The sequence below is a fragment of the Malania oleifera genome, chromosome 1 (assembly GCF_029873635.1).
Source record: "Malania oleifera isolate guangnan ecotype guangnan chromosome 1, ASM2987363v1, whole genome shotgun sequence".
NCBI classification, from domain to species: Eukaryota; Viridiplantae; Streptophyta; class Magnoliopsida; order Santalales; family Ximeniaceae; genus Malania; species Malania oleifera.
Window position 1 is genome coordinate 117,136,893 of NC_080417.1, and position 18,937 is coordinate 117,155,829.

The window sequence follows — 18,937 nt, forward strand, 5'->3', positions numbered from 1 at the left end:
TCTATAAAGTACAATACCAGTAATATAAATCTTCATCCTTTACCTGTTGCTTAACATTTCTGTACTTTAGGTTTCTACTCAAAATACTACTAATATACATATATATATATATATATATATATATATATTTTTTTTTGGTTTCTGTAAAAATGTATAAACATAGTAATAACTGTAAACTTCCCTGTGGATAACTGTGTATCATGATTTAACCCCTCATGACAGGCTTGTGCGGCCCGTAGGCAGGATTTATCCTGACTGGCCAACCAGGAATAAATCACTATACTCCATAGTCTAATCAACCCTCCTCAACCCATATTTGATGGGGAGTCTGTCCACTCGCGGGTTCTATGCGATCGACCTTTATACCACGTATTATCTAAATAGGTTGTTGCACTCTATATACTGTATGTAGCTACGGTACCATGCTTTATAAACTGTGTGGTCTAATAGGGTCTGATACTATATAATACATCTCTATATACAACTATCTGTTTTACCATGATTCTGTAATAACTATAGAAACCATGACGCTGTAGAAAATTGTATCTATATAAATTGTGTTTCTGTAATTAACTGTAAATTTGTATGTTATGGTACTGTAAAATTGTATAATCATGGTATTTCTGTAATTGCTATAAAATATATTTACTCTCTGTATATTATGTAAAACACATCTATGAAAAATACTATAAAGCTATTTCTGTACTATATCTATATTCTCAAGCCACAGTAATTTTAAAACATATTAATCAAATTTGATAAACTGTATAACTCTATGCTGTAAACAATACTCTGGTAGAACATTTATAATTTTATACTCGAAACATATTCAAATAACCTAGTATAGCATATTTCCCTTACCAGTTTCCTGCTAAGAATCCCCTACTATAATGGGTCCAACACCTGCAGGGTTCTTCACTCAACACACTGAAAATCATAAATTTCAGAACAAAACAATACTATTTCTACGTCTATTACATTTCTTACAACTACTGGAAACTCAAATTCTGAATAAAAGACCTTACCCTGGATTTGGGATGAATTCTAATTTCGTTCCACCGACGATCTGCTCTGGTAAACTTGAAGAGAACTACTCCAGGAGCATCGTGGTGGCCTTAGATCTTCGATCCGGCGACTGACGGGACCGAAATCAAAGAGAGATGGAGGGGAAACCATAGAGGAGAGAGAAAGAGAGAGAGGGTTTTGGCTGAATTCGTCGACGAGCCACATCATCTCGTCAACAAGTCCTTAAGAAATTTCTTCGACCAACCTTACTTCCTCGTCAACGAATTTCAGACGGCCTAAAATCCCTCTCGGTATTTTTTCATCGACGAGACCCTAATAAATTTATTAGGTATTTTTCCAAAAGTGCGATGTCCGTGTTCGTCGACGAAGTCAACTGTCTCTTTCTGTTACTATTTCCATTTCTCTCTCTCTTGATTATTTAAATACCATTATTCTTTGGGTCGTTACATTTCTAGTGTTGTCTCTCTTTACTGCTCTCCCTTGCATGCTTAATTAGATTACTTGTGCAGTTTATTTTCCGCCGAATATTTATTGATTTATTTTATCTGCACTAGATTTACCTTAGGCTTGTGTAATACTATTGCTAGTGGTTTGACCTAGGGGATTAATTTTAAAATACTAATTCACCCTCCTCTTGGGATTACAGTAAAGCTAACACATGACCCAACGGTTTTAAAGAATTTAAAATGGGTTAGGTTTAAAAATTGAAATAGGCTTGGGGTTAACATTCGAAAATGGGATTGAGTGGGGTTTAAAACGGGCCAACGTGGGGATGCATTAAGTTAGACCCCGAACTTAAGTCCGGGTTGTGGGGGTTAGGGTCAAAAGGTTAGGTTCAGGTTCAGGGTCTGGATCTGAACCATTACATGGATCAAGGAATTAAAACCTGAATTTGGGTTTGGCAGAATTGCTATCTATTTTCAAATGGTTGTCTTTTGTGTCTGCTACAGTTCAAGCCTCCCTATTTATAGGGAGGCTTGGGGGTTTAATTGGCGCCAAAATGCCCCCTTTAACAGAATTCCCCTCCAGTGGCAGGGAATATTTCCTTTTCTATTCTGCACATGTGAATTCATTTTGCATTTTATTTTATTTTGTGAATTTTCTTCTAACAAACTGATTCCAATTCTTGTGCGCAAGTGACTTGGGAGTGTCTAGATGGCAGGATTGGAGGGCATGCATTTTTATTGGTTTTTGTATTTTTTTTTTAATTTTTGGATGTGGATGTACCCTCGACCCCTTTGTACTGAAACTTGTTTTTGTACTAGCTTTCTTTTCATTGTATGCTTGCATTTGATTTCCTGTATTATTATTTTTGAATTTTTCTGTTATAAACTTCTTGCACCTGTACCTGTACCACACTAGAGGCATGTACTCTATTTTCCCTTTCTAATAAAATGTGACATCATATGTTACATTAATTTTGACCAATGTCCCACTTTGACCAAACTTTAACCAAGAAGACAAATGGCAATAAAGCTAACTTTAAGACTCGGAAGCATAACCGGTTTTAAAAGACTCAATAAGACTCATTTTGAACCTTACAAGACTCAATTCAAAAATATTGAAAGACTTGATTTAAGGTCTGAAGATTCAATTTAAAGATTTAAAGATCCAAGACTCAAATTAAAAATTAAGAAACTCAATTTTAGAATGAAATAAATGAAGGACTCAATTTTGAAATTTAGGAAATTCAACTACCAGGACTTACTCAACTTTTTGAGAACACATGACCTACTTCACCCAGACTTAACCAAATAAGAGGAAATAGGTAATTACGGGGGGGCCTCAACTAAAGAGATCAATTTTGCACCTAAATAAATCTTTATAAAAATCCAGTTTAAAACTATAGTAAAAAGGACTCAAAATTTTTTTTAGAATATCGGGACTCGACTTGAAATAGTAAGACTGTTTTGACATAATTGGGATTTCAAAACGGGACTATAATTTTGAAAATGACATAAAATTGAAAACAAACTCCAATTAGATTTCAAGTCAACTTTATTACATCAGGTTTTTTAAGAAAGATGTAGTAAAAATTAAGGTGTAACCTTAGTGCACGATCTTGTAGAAGCAGTACAATCCTGATTGCCCTGCATCTCCGTCAGTGACACCTCCAGCCGGACCTGTTCCTGTTCTCCAGTATTATAAAAAGATATTCTTTTTGAAACGTAAAAATTAATTTATTAAGAAGAGATTACTAATAAAAGATCCAAATTTTGAGCTCCATTAGTTTCATACATGGCAGACCGAATGGGCCCTATTGAATCTTCAATTACAGTCATTTAGAATCTTTCCACAGTGGAGAAAGATCTCCAACCCCGGCCAACTGTATCGTTTGGGAAGTGAAAACATGAGATGCATTGGCAAGGCATTCATTAGCATGCTAACGTAAAATAGAGAAACCTCCATGGGTGCCAGTATCAGATGCCATCAAAAACTGTTTTTGTTAAGTGTGATAGTAAAATTCTTATTACTCCGATGAAGAATATTTCACTCTACTATTACAATTGTTTGTATGAAAATATATATAAGTATACAAAATTTATTTTAGGTATGAAAGTTAAAAAAATAAGCCTAATTATTAAAAAAAATTTAACTCATGATTTGCTTAACAGTAACACAACTTTAACTCATGAACTGTGGCTGTTATAACCAGATTTTCAGCCTAATAATCAGGTTGCATGATCTTATACTTGATTTGAGGAGTCTTCCTTTATATGCCCTTGCAAGATGGAGCTGCCATCGGCTAAGTCAATCTTGTTTTTGAGAGAATCTGTGTGTTGTCCTGACAAGGGTTTTATTAGTAAATCTGCAAGCTGCTCTTGATTGTTGATGTGATGAACATCGAGAATGCCACGTTGAGCCATATCACGAACAAAATGTAGATCAATCTAAACATACTTCATCCAAGAATGCTGCATTGGATTAAAACTAAGGTGAGTTGCACCCAAATTATCACATAACCGTTTGGGTGAAGCTTTTCACTAGTAAACTGAGTTCTTTGAATAGTGATAATAGCCATATAGTTTTTGAAGCTGCATTTGCAAGGGATTTATATTTAGCTTCAGGCCACAATCTTGCTACAACTCTTTGTTTTTTTTTTTTAAACTCCAAGATATGGCATTTGATCCAAGAAAGCATAAGTATGCAGAGGTGGATTTACTATCATCAAGATTACCCACCCAATCAGCATCAGAATATGTTGTGAGATCAAAATTGTAATTTTTTTTTACGTGAATGCCATGAAAGATTGTTTGCTTCAAGTAGCGGAGGAGTCTCTTTTCAGTTGTCCAATAAGTTACTGCGGGTTTGTGCATAAATTGTGAAGAGTTTACTTACTGAAGAACAAATATCTAGACAAGGGAGAAACAAATATTGGAGACCTCCAGTAACACTTTGAAACTCGGTATTATCAAAAGATGTCCCATCAACCAACTTAAGAGTTGTGCTTTTGGACAGATGAGTAGAAACCTCTTTAGCACCTGTCACGTTGATTTTAGATAAGAGGTCCCAAATATATTTGTGTTGTGAGAGGAAGAGACCGGATTTAGTAGAACTGACTTCCATCCCTAGAAAAAATAAAGTTGGCCCATGCCCTTTAAAGAGAATTGAACTCCAAACTTGTTCATTGATGTAAGACACAAAATTCATGTCACTGCTAGTGATAACACAAAATAGAATTATGATTATATATGAACAAAGAGGAGTCTACTTTTGAATTTTTAAACCAAAGATTCAAGATTGCCATTTTTAGTATCGAGTACCAGGCTCGAGGAGCCTATTTGAGGCCATAGATGACCTTATTTAACGTGAAAACATGATTAAGTTTTGAGGCATCTTTGAATCCCGAGGGTTGGAGCATATATACTATTTCAGTCAACTATCTATGCAAAAATGCATTGTTGACATCAAGTTATCTCAAAGGCTATCCCTACATCACGGCAACTGTCAAAACAATTCTAATAGTAGGAGGCTTCACAATGGGGCTGAAGGTCTCTTCGTAGTCCAACCCAAGACATTGATTATAACCTTAAGCGACAAGCTTCACTTTAAAAAGATTAATAGACCCATCAACTTTGCGTTTTACACGGAATACCCATTTGCAACCCACTGATTTACAATTATTTGGTGTGGAAGCCAGTTCCGTGCATTAGTGCAGTGACTTCTTTTGACATTGTCATTCTCGAGTGTGTTTCACAGAGTGCTTTGGCCACACAACTTGGTTCAATGGTATTTGGAATTGGATGTTTGGTTGTTGAATTCAGTTGTTTAGTTAACGTTAAAACTCAACAGATGATATTAATTAGAAGAAAGATTGAATAATGGAATTTGCTGATCGATTCAGCTCCTTATTCGTTGATGTTTCCACAAGAGGACATGCACAGGTCCGTATACAGATCATCACTTCCCAACCAGAGTTCTGAGAGTACCAGCATGGCCATTAAACCAGAGTTGAGGGAAAAGAGCTCGCGCTACACAGGCTTAAACAGCCCCTAATTCCCGCAGTCGAAACCACCCCATTAATGAACGAACAAAACGAAAGCCCAAATGACAGCAAAGAAAGGGGCAGAAGAGACAAGATACTGATAAAGCAAAATAAATAAATAAATAAACACACGCTAAGCTGCAATGCAACCTGACAGCTGCCAGAATGCAACCTTTCCACACCATACAATATTAGCGACAGGAGAGTAACATAAAGGAAAGCGTCGCAGTCCCACTTCTGCCACACCCTAGCTAACGCAGATCTCTCTCCTTCCCCGTAAACTCGCTTAGCCATGGCTGCAAGAGTTGTCGGCGACGGCAACCAAGACCCACAGGGCGTGGCCGTCGCCAGAGGCCGCTCCAATTCCGCACCACCACCACCACCATCTCAACCTGTAGTTGTAACTGCACCACGGCGCCTCAACTACCCCGTGCAGCAAGATGAGTGGAGAACCTACATTTTTTTGTGGGGTCTAGCAACTACTCTAGTAGGCTTCATTTTAATTACATCTCTCATCTTCATCATAATAGGATTTGTTTACAGACCCAGCAATCCCGAGTTTCAAGTGAAGGCGGCTTCAATCAGCCATCTGGATCTTAACGGGTCTCAGACAACGGTTGTCTTGAGCTTCTTCTTGTCCCTGAAAAACCCCAACAAAAAATTTGAAGTGTATTATGATAGGTTGGCTGCTGCAGTGGTGTACAGGAAGGCAGTTCAGCTTGGTCAAGCGGAAATTCCCTCTTTTCATCAGGGAAAAATCAGTACTACCTCAGTTCAAGTTGACATAGCTGCAAAGCCGAGCGAGCTGGCTAAAGAGGTTTCAAATGCTTTGGTTGATGATTTGCGTGCCGGAAATATAAGCTTGAGAGTGAGCTTAACGGCTTCGCTTAAATTTCGAAGAGGTGTGTGGCGATCTAATAGGCGAGTGTTGGAGATGGCTTTTGATGGATTGAGTTTTATAAATGATTTCAAGAGGAATTAGACATGGTCCATGGCAGGTCCTCCTAAGGCTTGCCGTGGTGCAGATGATGGTGAGTGAATCAAGGTCAATCTATCTAAGGCTCAAATATTCAGCGAATTAAGTTTTTTTTTTTTTTTAAATTTGGTAATGCCTAGGTCGATCCTTGGATATGTGCTGCTATAGCAATGGTATTTCAATTCATAAAAGATGAAATGGGAATAGCAGTTTTATGCCTCTCCTTGCTGCTTGTTATTGGGAAGTTTAGTTGGAATGCGATAGGAGAGTTTCTCAAACGCTTAATCAGGTACTACTACTAGTTATTTATTTATTTATTTTTTTAAAGGAGGGCAATACCTCTATTTATTTATTGATATGCCATCTTTTTTGGCGGAACTATACCGTGGTTACAAGATAAGTATTGAGAGATTACAGATAAAAAAATTAAAGGTCTTCTAAAAACAACACCAAAAACAGAACTACAAATCTAAACAAAACTAAATAAGAAATAAATCTATAAAAATAGGTACTACGACTAGTTGCTTTTCGAGACATTGCACCTATGGTGCACTACAATGTAATGCCCACTTGTTTGTATATTCTTTTCCTCTTTTCCTATTGCATATTCTTATTTACTACTTCAACATTTACCTTTTAGTTCTTGTACATAGTTATTAACTTAGAAAAATAGTTACCTTGTAATTCAATGTTGCGTAAATTATATGATCTACTAAAAAAGAAAACAAAAAACAAATTAGAAGTAAATCAACTTAAATTGATGAGAACAAAAATTAAAAGCAACATTTAGGCTGTGTTGTGACTTCATATTTCACACTATAGATTTAGATATATTTGAATATAAAATTATATTAAATTTCATAGAAATCCACAAAATTCCATGTTACCAATAAAACTTCCACAGAAAACTAAGTGGAAAGTTCATACTTTGAGCTCTCAAATAGTTGGTTACTTCAAACAACTAATTAATTAGTCTATTAGTAATTAAACTATTTACCTTGAGAAACTAGAGTACAAGGAAATCTTCTCCCCGAATTCAATTAGCATAACTTCTAAATGCAAAAAAAAAAAAAAAAAAATGTATGAACTTGATTACATTTGAATTTAATGAGAATGAACTACTAATGAATCAGCAACAAAGTCTCCATTTTCCTATGGCTTTTTGCTAGAAACAAAGTCTTGACAGCCGTCAACCTACAAAGGAATGGCTGGGGTCTAGCCCTTACATGTGCACTGTGCAAACAAAGTTATGAATCAGTTGATCACCTTCTTCTTCATTGTCATTACAGCAACTAGACTTCGAGTTCTTTTTTTTTTTTTTCCTCTTAATGAAGATTCATTGGGTGATGCCCAATTCACTCCATCAATTTCTTTCAATTTGGAATATTTCTTCAAATAATAGAAGCAATCTCAGGAAGCTTAGAGGAGTAGCTCCGACCAAAATCATTTTGGGAGTTATCTTTTGAACGCAATTGCAGGATCTTCAACAACAAAGAAGCTCTCGCTTACGTGGCTTTCAATAGGACAATTTCAAACCTTTTCCATTGGAGTCAATCTTGCTCAAAATTTCACTAGTTAGACTTGCCTGATTTTTTTGCTTCTTTGTATTTCCTTGGCAAGTTAGGTTCTACTTCATTGTTTCATTTTTTGGCTGTTGTTTTTTCTTTACCCGGTTCAAGTTGTTGGGTGATTGATTGCATTGCACTTATGGATTTTAAGCTCCTTGCTTGGAACTCTTCTCTTTTTAATCGATGAATCATTGAATCTTTTTACCCTTTAAAAAAAGAGAATGAACTGCAAAATAATCCATTATTTGTTCATTTATTAAGTACTGTTGGGGCTTTAATTAACCAATATATATGCAAGCAATTAACCCATGTATGAGCTAACTAAATGCAATAAAGTTAAAACAAAATTTATACATTAAGGCATGTTTGTTGTAACAAATTTTGAATATGAATAAAAACACCATGCATTTCTATTATCAGGAACAATAGTAAAAATTAATGTTATTATTAATAATAATTCATTATTGTTCATGTAAGTTTGATTTTCTTTTATACACACAACTTAATTAAACTCGACCATGTTGTTTCTTTACGTTTTTTAATTTTAATTCGGCAAATCATATAAAACCAATGAAATTGTTGAATTCAACAGTCAATTATGTTCTAGTAGCTATGACTTGATGAATTTATCCCTGAAATATGCCATACGAAATTTAACAATAAGTGAACAACATGAAAGAAAACGTTGATATAAAGCAAAAAAATCCTATAAAATAAGCTTCTTTATTAGTTATTGCAGGTAGAGAAGGTAATTAGGTAGCAGATTACTTGACCTATCAAGGCAAGGGAAACAATACGAGGAGATATTTTGTAAGTGATAAGTTGCCGAATAAAATGAGAGGTCTAATTTGTATGGATAAGATGAGTATTCCAAACCTTCGTCTTTAATTGTCATCTTTTGGTTTTTCTATGTTTTTCTCAGGTTTTTGTTTTGTAAGTAATTGTCTTCAATTTGCACGTATCTTGTTTTTCGTTTGTGTTTGTTTGTTTTTGAAATTCTTTTGGGCATGCTTAGTTTGTTTTAGTTGGTTAAATGATTCGGGTTTTGTTAGGCTTGTTGTGGTTTTGGTGCTTGAGCTGGTTTTGTTAGTTATTTGTAAACCCCTTGTGGCTTATTTGTAACCACAGTTTTCCTCTGCTAAAAGTGAGGTCTATTAATAAAATTTGGGTTTTCGTAAAAAATTAAAAAATTAAAAAAATTAAAAAAAAAAATTTCTTGACCTAAAGCATAGAGAACAAGATAAGAAGAGGTGGAGCTAAATATGAGGGGAATAAAATGAAAAACAGATCACTTTTTCTATCTATAATGGAAAAAATGGTAAGAAGTAGGAAAAAAAAAAAAAAAACTAATACAAGCAGTTTGAAAAAGTAGTCTCAGCTAGAAAATTTGTAAATATTGGTAATTGATTTTTGTTTATATTTACATGTCTTCTCCATTATGTTCTCATTAAATTGGACATAAACTAATTTTTTTTGTTCTCTACTCTTTTATAAGTTTATTTCCTAATATTGCGTTTCATAGTATTGTTTTGTAGAGAAGAAGGATTAGTTTGGCTCTGTACTCTTGTGGATGTCTTTGATGGATTCATGAAGAGTTTATTATAATTTAATATGTGTAGATAAGACTTAGTGATCCATTGGATATATAAAGGTTAGACCAACACGTAACAATACTTACTTTATCTATTGTTTTTTTTTTCTTAGAGCATGCAATAGGCTGGTTAGCATCAAATTGTTGTGAGAAGTCGCAATCTAGTTCCAAGCTACTTCTTGTTGCACTATATATGTTTTCAATGGCTAAGGTGTATGGTACACTGTATGATGTTGTGCACAATACATTGTTTCAGATTTTGCATGGAAATATATATAGAGGGTTCAGGGTACTCTTGCAATAGTTAAGAGTTGTTTCCACTTTCTTGCCTAAATGTAGGTCCTTCCAATGTGTTTCATTGACATTGTAGTTGTAAACTATTGTGATTTTTTTGGACTAATGGTTCATGGAATAATGTGTCAATGGTTTTTCTAAGTGATTGCATTATTCCATGCATTTTGATTTATTTAGATTATAATATATTTTTTGATAGTTTCTTTTCCATCATTTGAATTTATTATTATGTTTAGGATGAATATTATAGATCGAATATGCTTCCAAAATCATAAAAATATATGCAATAATATGATTTTTATTCAAGGACCAAATGAAAATATAGACAACTAGTGCTTGTTTTAGTATAGGGTTCTAATGTTTCCTTCTATAAGATTCCATGCCTCCTACTTCACATTGGTTGAGGAGTTTGCTTTAAAAGTACAATTTTAAGGTTTTATCCTAACTGAAAGTAAGGTGGAGAGAAAGGGAGAAAGATTAGGACAATGTAGAATCAGAGCACCAAGTACATGTAAGTCCAACCCTCCCTATTGCTTTAATAGAAGGGCCTAGATAAGTTGATGATTGAAACTATGTATGATAGAGTTATAGAGAGCACATGTGTGAACTCTTGTTTTTGTGAATTTTGATTCTTTCTTACATTAGGTTTGATGTTGGGAAGTACATATGAAGGGCATTAATCAAGGCTATAACTTGAAAGTGAGTTGATTGTTGTTTTGATTGACATAAAAATAGTGGCTACCTTAGATTCGCGCAGCTAGAGATTGCAGTTGATGAAGATGTAATATAATCTTTCATCTTTGAGGTTAAAGGAAAGACATGTGCTAAGAGGCTTGAGTTGAAGTATGAATTCAGCATAATTGAAATATTTTTGTTTTTTTCCTTTTGATGCTAGCATGGCATTGATATATGTAAGAAAGAGTTTATAATGATTTTATTTCTAAAATATTCAGGTTTAGTTAATATGTTGAATAATAATCTTATTGATTACTTTTTCTTTTGGTTCTATGCTCTTGGGAGCTTTACATGTCTAGGTGTACATCAGATATCAAAGAATCTAAATATATGGATCGACTATGCTAGTCCATGTAGCTATGAATTCATGATTTTTTTTATTTTCATAGAAGGATTTAGTTTTGGGTATTTAATAATCATCAATTGGAGTATGCTACTTCCCAAACACATTAAATATGGTTATATTAGGAAATTTTACTAGGATAAAAGAATTATTATTAGAAACCTATAATGCAAATACAAGTTCCTCTCAATGCACTTTTGAATGAAAAAGCCTCAAAACTCATTACATATTTATGGAAGAATGAACTTAAAAATGAGTGTGAATATACATGTTGTTTTTGTTTTTTTTTTTTTTTGTAAGAATAAAATATTTTTAAAGAAGAGTGTAAAAGTTGTATGTTAATACTTATATGTAGGGCATGTGTCTCATATGGTTTTGAAATAGGTTTAGTGCATAGAACTCAAAAAAAAAAAAAAAATGGTATCATAATTTTAGTTTTAAACTTTTTTGACTATCTTTTTGCTTATTTCATACTGTTTGATGTTAAAAATGTGCAACTCCTACACAAACATTGGAAATTTCAAGAAGGTGTAAGTCATCTTTGTTAGCACGCATGTTTCCTTTTGGTGGCACACATAACACATCTTATTTTATTTGAAAAATACTATTATCTAAATTATTATAATTATTATAAAAAAAATCAAATATGAGAGATGAGATTTTATAGTAACTACTTGATATACTAAGACTAAGTCTTCTAAGATTAACTCATCGGCTTGAAATTCAAATGGAAGATTTGATTCTGATTTCGAATGGAAGATTTGAAACTGATTTAACATATTTGAATCTGATTTGAAATGGAAGATTTGAATCTGATTTGAAGTTCAAATGAGAGATTTTGAAAACTCACAATTCCTTGATGGTAGGAAATGTGAGAGGAGATCTCTCAGTGGATGGGGTATTGACCAGTCTATAAATAGGGCTTGTTATTAACCATTAAATCACACATTGGCTTACGGTGATATAGAACTGGCCAAAAATCCTATTCCTTCTACTCTTCTGAAATACAGTGAGAGTAAAGATAATTTCTAAATCTCTTTCTCCGTTTCTCATAATTCTCTTTCTTATTTCAGATCTCTTCCTTGAAGACTTGAGCAGTTATGGTAGGAGGTCAGATCACTATTCTCTTCTGTTTAGAAACAGTTGTTGGTTTGTAATTTCTAAAATTATGCTTTCATTAGTGGTATCAGAGTTAACTCCATGTCATATTACTTAGTTTCTATTTTTCTAAAATCGCATGAAATTATTTTTTAAGAAATTGATTTTGATATTACAGTATTAATTTCTATGATGAATCATATTCTTTCGGCATGAATAGGAAAAAGGGGTGGAAGGAAAAGCTGAGTGGGAAAATTATCTTGTTTTTCTTGTTGGTAATGGGTTGTAATGAATCCTTCCAAAGTCAATTTTTTTCCTTAATGACATTTTTTGGGGTCAAAAGTGAAAAAGGTAAATTATATAATTGATCCTTCAAGTTGCAGCAGGCACTTTAACCTCATGTTTTGACTTTAATTCTTTAGATTTGCAATTAAATTACTATGTGATTCTTGACCGTTAAATAGGCTTTAGCTTTTAGAAGGAACTTGCGAGTCCTTTAAATTACTTTTTTGCTCATTTGAGTTTAGTTTAAAAAAAAAAAAAAAGGTTATTTAAAAGACTCATTTTTTAGGCCTTAATGAAAGTGGAGAAAAGGTCGTGTACAAGATTCTCCTTGTTTCTTGCATCTGTTATGTATGTTAGCATATTGATGGTGGTCATTGGTCAAGGATCAAGTTGCAATTTGATTGCAAGCAAAGGAGTTGAAATGTCATTATTGAAATATTAGGGATTAAAGTACAATTGGACTAAACTTCGAGGAACAACGTTACAATTTATCCAAAATGGGAAATAAATCTGCTTCTTTTCTTGCACCCATCTCCCTCTTCCCCTCTATCATCTGCTTGGTCAAAAAAAAAAAAAAAAAAGGGCATAAATATTTAATGCATGTCATATATGCAGTTATTATTAATTTTTTTTCTGGCCTATAATTGTGATTATTATTTGTGCATTTATTAAATTTTTTATATAAAAGCCAATATATGTCTTTATTAATTAGGCTTATTGCTGTTAAAATTGTATTTTATTTCATGCACATCCGTATTAAAATACATGATTATATGAGCCTTAATTAAATTAATGGACTATTTGCTGTGGGGTATAGATGTGTACATCTAAGGAGATTCTGTCTACGAGATTGGATTTTAAGCGGGACCATAATGACCCCTCCATCTTTCCTGGGAATCTCGAAGTTCTGTCTAGGAAAGAAAAATCTTTCCTGGGAACTTACTTGGTAGTGTTATTCGTATCTACAATAAAATAGGCTTAGAATATTAAAGCTTCTAAATAATGGATTGAGCTATATCAAGAAAAAAAAAATATCATTGTGTATTAAAAATTAGCCACAACATATTTATGACATGTAGATATTTTTTTATAAATTGGCTTTAAATCCACATTGCAGTTAAGTCATAACTGATGATTACTTTACTTTCTTTGACATGATTGGAATAAGATAGTGATTAAGAAAGGGAATACTAAATACCCACAGGTATAGGCTTCCTTATTCCACTAGTCTTATTGTGAAGTATAAACATATCTAATGCATTATGCAACCTATACCCCCAGGAAAGGTTTAGATTTTTGCTATTGAATCTAACATTGGTTGGTTCAAACAACAGTTTTGTTTCAAAGTATTAATTAAATTTCTTGATTATTGCAGTTGTTGTTACTTCTATTATAAGTAATGATTCTCATATTCCAATTCTAAATGGTGAAAATTTTTCGGATTGGAAGCAAAAAATCCTCTTGACATTAGGCTGCATGGATATTGATCTAGCACTCCGTATTGACAAACCGACAGTGCCTACGGAATCAAGTCCTGCTACATATCAATTGGCCTATGAACGGTGGGAGAAATCCAACCGTCTATGTCTAATGTTCATCAAGTCGCATGTTAGCAAAAGCATTAGAGGGTCAATTCCTGAGTGTGACTAGAGGGTCAATTCCTGAGTGTGACTATGTCATGGACTACATAAAGGCTATTGAAGATCAATTTGTTAGTTCTGATAAGGCACTTGCTAGCACCCTAATGAACAAGCTGTCAGTGATGAAACATCACCAATCTAAGAGTGTGCATGAGCACATTATGGAAATGAGGGACATTAGAGCCCACCTCAAGTCCTTGGAAATTGAGATTACGGAATCCATTCTTGTCCATTTCATACTCAACTCTCTCCTTGCAACATATGGACCATTTAATATATCATACAACACACATAAGGAAAAATGGTCTATTAATGAGCTGCTGACTATGTGTGTGCAAGAAGAGGAGAGGTTGAAACATGAAAATCTGGAGAGTGCCAATTTTGTAACTCACAAAAGGAGACAAGGAAAGAAAGGTAAAGGTGTTGATGGTAAACCTTTTAAGAAGAAGGAAGAAGGGCCATTAAAACGAAATGACCATAGGGATACATGCTTCTTCTTTAAGAAAAAGGGGCACCAAAAGAAAGATTGCTTGAAATACAATCAATGGCTTGTGAAAAAAGGTAATCTCAATGTTCTTGTGTGTTATGAATCTAATTTCATGGATACTCATCATAATACATGGTGAATTGATTCAGGTACTACAATTCACGTTGTTAATGTCATGCAAGGCTTTCTCAACCTAAGGAAACCAACGGGAAGTGAACAATGCATCTATTCTAGAAATGGGATGCGTTTGCATGTTGAGGCAGTGGGGAATTTTAGGCTTTTTTTAGAAAATAAATTTCAACTAGATCTTGAAAACACTTTTTATGTACCTTTTTCCAGAAATTTAATTTCAATTTCTGGACTAGCACATTTGAAGTTTCAGTTTCATTTTGTAAACTCTACAGTTTATTTATCTAAAACTTCAGTTGCCATAGGCACTTGAAGTTTAATAAATGGTTTGTACAAATTAAATCTAGATCATGTCTATGAGCAAAGTCTTCTAACAATGCATGATAATGTTGGTACTAAACGTACCATTATTGATGAGTCCTCCTCTACATTATGGCAGCAGAGATTAGGTCATATCTCCATTGAAAGAATGAAAAGATTAGTTAATGATGGAGTCCTCAAAACTCTAGATTTTTCTAATTTCAACACTTGTGTGGGTTGCATAAAAGGTAAGCAATCCAATAAGACAAGTAAAGGTGCCAAGAGGAGTAATGAAATACTTGGGATCATACACACTGATATCTGTGGTCCATTCAGTACCCCTTGTCTAAATGGTCAGAGATACTTTATCTCATTTATTGATGACCATACTCGGTATATGTATCTCTACCTTCTATTTAATAAAGCTGAAACACTAGATGCATTCAGGAAATTTAAGAAAGAAGTAGAGAAACAATTAGACAAAAGTATTAAGATCGTAAGATCAGATAGGAGTGGTGAATATTATGGAAGATACACAGAATCAGGACAAAGACTGGGTCCATTTGCAGAATTTCTTAAGGATGAGGGTATTGTTGCACAATATACTATGTCGGGATCACCTTACCAAAATGGTGTTGCAGAAAGGCGGAATCGTACCCTTATGGATATGGTTTGGAGTAGGTTTAGCAACAATGATCTCCCCTTATATTTGTGGAGTGAGGCCTTAAAAACTACAGTGTATATCTTAAAGAGAGTTCCATCTAAGGCGGTTCCCAAAATGCCATTTGAGTTATGGAAAGGATGGAAACCAAGTTTAAGCCACTTACACATATGGGGTTGTCCAGTTGACGTCAGAATCTATAATCCACAATTAAAGAAATTAGACCCTAGAACAATTAGTGGATGCTTCATTGGTTATGCAGAAAATTCCAAGGGTTATAAATTTTACTATCACTCACACTCACACGCACCTAAAATTGTTGAAGCTAGGAATGCAAAATTTCTTGAGGATATTGACATTAGTTGGAGTACTGTTTCTCGAAAGATAAAGTGGGAGGAAACACAGAATAAAGAAAATGAATCTGTGAATAAGGGTAAAATGATTATCTTTTAATAAAATCCATATGATGTTTTGGAAGAACAATCAAATCATGAAATACCACCTCCACCTCAAGAGGAACAAGTCAATATAGAGGCTGAAGTACAACACCCACCTGACATGGGTGACACTCAAACTCAAGTTTAAGGAGGTCTTCAAGGGTAAGAAGATCTACTATTCCTAGTGACTATCATGTATACTTGATAGAGTCTGACTTTGATGTTGGACTTAAAGATGATCCCATCTCATTTTCACAAGCCATGAGTGGGGAAAATTCAAGTGTTTGGTATGATGCCATGAAGGAAGAAATGGATTCTATGGCTAAAAACCAAGTCTGGAATATCGTTGAGTTGCCTAAGGGAGTCAAAGTTGTAAGCTGTAAATGGGTCTACAAGACTAAAAGAGACCCAAATGGTAATATTGAGAGATATAAGGCCAGACTGGTAGCCAAGGGATTCACTCAAGTAGAAGGCATTGATTACCATAACACTTTTTCTCCAGTCTCTAAGAAAGACTCATTTAGAATAATCATGGCTCTTGTAGCTCATTTTGATTTAGAGTTATATTATATGGATGTGAAAACAACATTTTTAAATGGGGATCTTGAAGAAGATGTATACATGAAAGAACCTGAAGGATTTTGTTCTGATTAAGGCAATAATTTGGTTTGCAAATTAAAGAAGTCAATATATGGACTAAAGCAAGCCTCCCGAAAATGGAATCTAAAGTTTCATGATTTTATTATTTCATTTGGTTTTACAGAGAACATTGTGGATAATTGCATATACCTCAAGATCAGCGGGAGTAAAATTATTTTCGTAGTCCTATATGTGGATGACATCCTACTTGCAAACAATGATTTGAGATTGCTATATGACACGAAACAATTTCTCTCTAAGAATTTTGAAATAAAGGATTTGGGTGAAGCCTCATATGTCATTGGCATAGAAATTCACAGAGATTGGTCTCAAAGGACATTAGGACTATCTAATAAGGCCTACATTGAAACAGTTCTTGAGAAATTTTGGATGAATGAATGTAAGCTGATGCAACACCCATTTTGAAGGGTGACAAATTCAACTTAAGTTAGTGTTCGAGAAATATATTGGAAAAGGAAGCAATGAAAAACATTCCTTATGCATCTGCAGTTGGTAGTTTGATATATGCACAGGTCTGTATAAGACCATACATAGCATTTGCAGTAGGAATGCTTGGCAGGTATCAAAGTAATCCTGGAATGGATCATTGGAAAGCTGCCAAAAAGGTTATGAGATATTTACAAGGAACCAAGGATTATATGCTTACTTGTAAGCATGTAGACAGTCTAGAAGTGGTTGGATATATAGATTCGGATTTTGCAGGATGTCAAGATTCAAAGAAATCCACTTCAAGATATGTCTTTATGCTAGCATGTAGTGCTATATCTTGGAAGAGCACCAAACAGACAATAGTTGCATCGTCTACTATGGAGGCAGAGTTTATAGCATTCTTTGAAGCAACTTCACATGCCAAATGGTTAAAGAATTTTATCACAGGGCTTCAAATTGTGGATTCAATATCAAAGTCATTAAGGATTTATTGTGATAACTCGGCATCAGTGTTCTTTTCAAAGAACAACAAGAGTGGGAGCAGAAGTAAACACATCGACATAAAGTACCTTGCGGTGAGAGAAAGAATTAAAGAACAAGAAGTGACCATTGAACATATAAGTACTGATTTAATGGTGGCAGACCCTTTGACGAAAGGGCTATCAATCAAAGTATTTACAAAACATGTGGAAAACAAGAGATTGGTTAGTACACTTTGTTTTTGATCTCTTATTTAATTGTCGATAAAATCAATTTATTTGTGCACATATAGTATCTATTCCTAAAATTGTCCATTAGGACATTAGACCCGCAATGACTTATATGAAGTCATGCATAAAGAGTTACCACATAAAGTTTTGTTAAGAAAGGTCGTACATTGTGATACATGGAAGCAATTGTTTACTACATAAAGAAAAACAAAACCGCCATGATTCATGTATTATCTTTCTATAAAAGTTAAAATAGTTTTGTGGTAATATTTAGTTTTGAGCTTCTCATCCCATAAAGTTTTCAAGATGTATCATGTGAGACAAGTGGGAGAATGTTAGTGCACATGTTTCCTTTTGGTGGCACACATATCCCATCTTATTTTATTTGAAAAATACTATTATCTAAATTATTATAATTATTATAAAAAAAAAATCAAATATGGGAGATGAGATTTTATAGTAACTGCTTGATATACTAAGACTAAGTCTTCTAAGATTAAGTCATCGGCTTGAAATTCAAATGGAAGATTTGATTCTGATTTCGAATGGAAGATTTGAATCTGATTTAACATATTTGAATCTGATTTGAATTTGATTTGAAATGGAAGATTTGAATCTGATTTGAAGTTCAAATGAGAGATTTTGAAAACTCACAATCCCTTGATGGTAGGAAATGTGAGAGGAAATCTCTCAGTGGATGGGGTCTTGACCAGTCTATAAATAGGGCTTGTGATTAACCATTAAGTCACACATTGGCTTACAGTGATATAGAACTGGCCAAAAATCCTACTCCTTCTACTCTTCTGAAATACAGTGAGAGTAAAGAAAATTTCCAAATCTCTTTCTCTATTTCTCATAGTTCTCTTTCCTATTTCAGATCTCTTTCTTGAAGACTTAAGCAGTTATGACAGGAGGTCAGATCACTATTCTCTTCCGTTTGTAAACAGTTATTGGTTTGTAATTTTTGAAATTATGCTTTCATTAGTGGTATCAGAGCCAACTCCATGTCATATTGCTTAGTTTCTATTATTCTAAAATTGCATGAAATTATTTTTCAAGAAATTGATTTTGATATTACAGTA

The 18,937-nt window shown here is 33.9% G+C and overlaps 1 protein-coding gene across 1 annotated transcript; it reads left to right on the forward strand.

The window, feature by feature from the left end:
• The first annotated feature begins 5,804 nt into the window (after window positions 1-5,804).
• Window positions 5,805-6,494, forward strand: LOC131148445 (NDR1/HIN1-like protein 26). The gene has a single exon (XM_058098145.1). The coding sequence runs from the start codon at window positions 5,805-5,807 to the stop codon at window positions 6,492-6,494; it is 690 nt and encodes a 229-aa protein (XP_057954128.1).
• The last annotated feature ends 12,443 nt before the right edge of the window (window positions 6,495-18,937 follow it).

Coding starts and splice junctions, on each gene's coding strand:
- LOC131148445 (XM_058098145.1), top strand. CDS start 5,805: ATGGCTGCAAGAGTTGTCGGCGACGGCAACCAAGACCCACAGGGCGTG.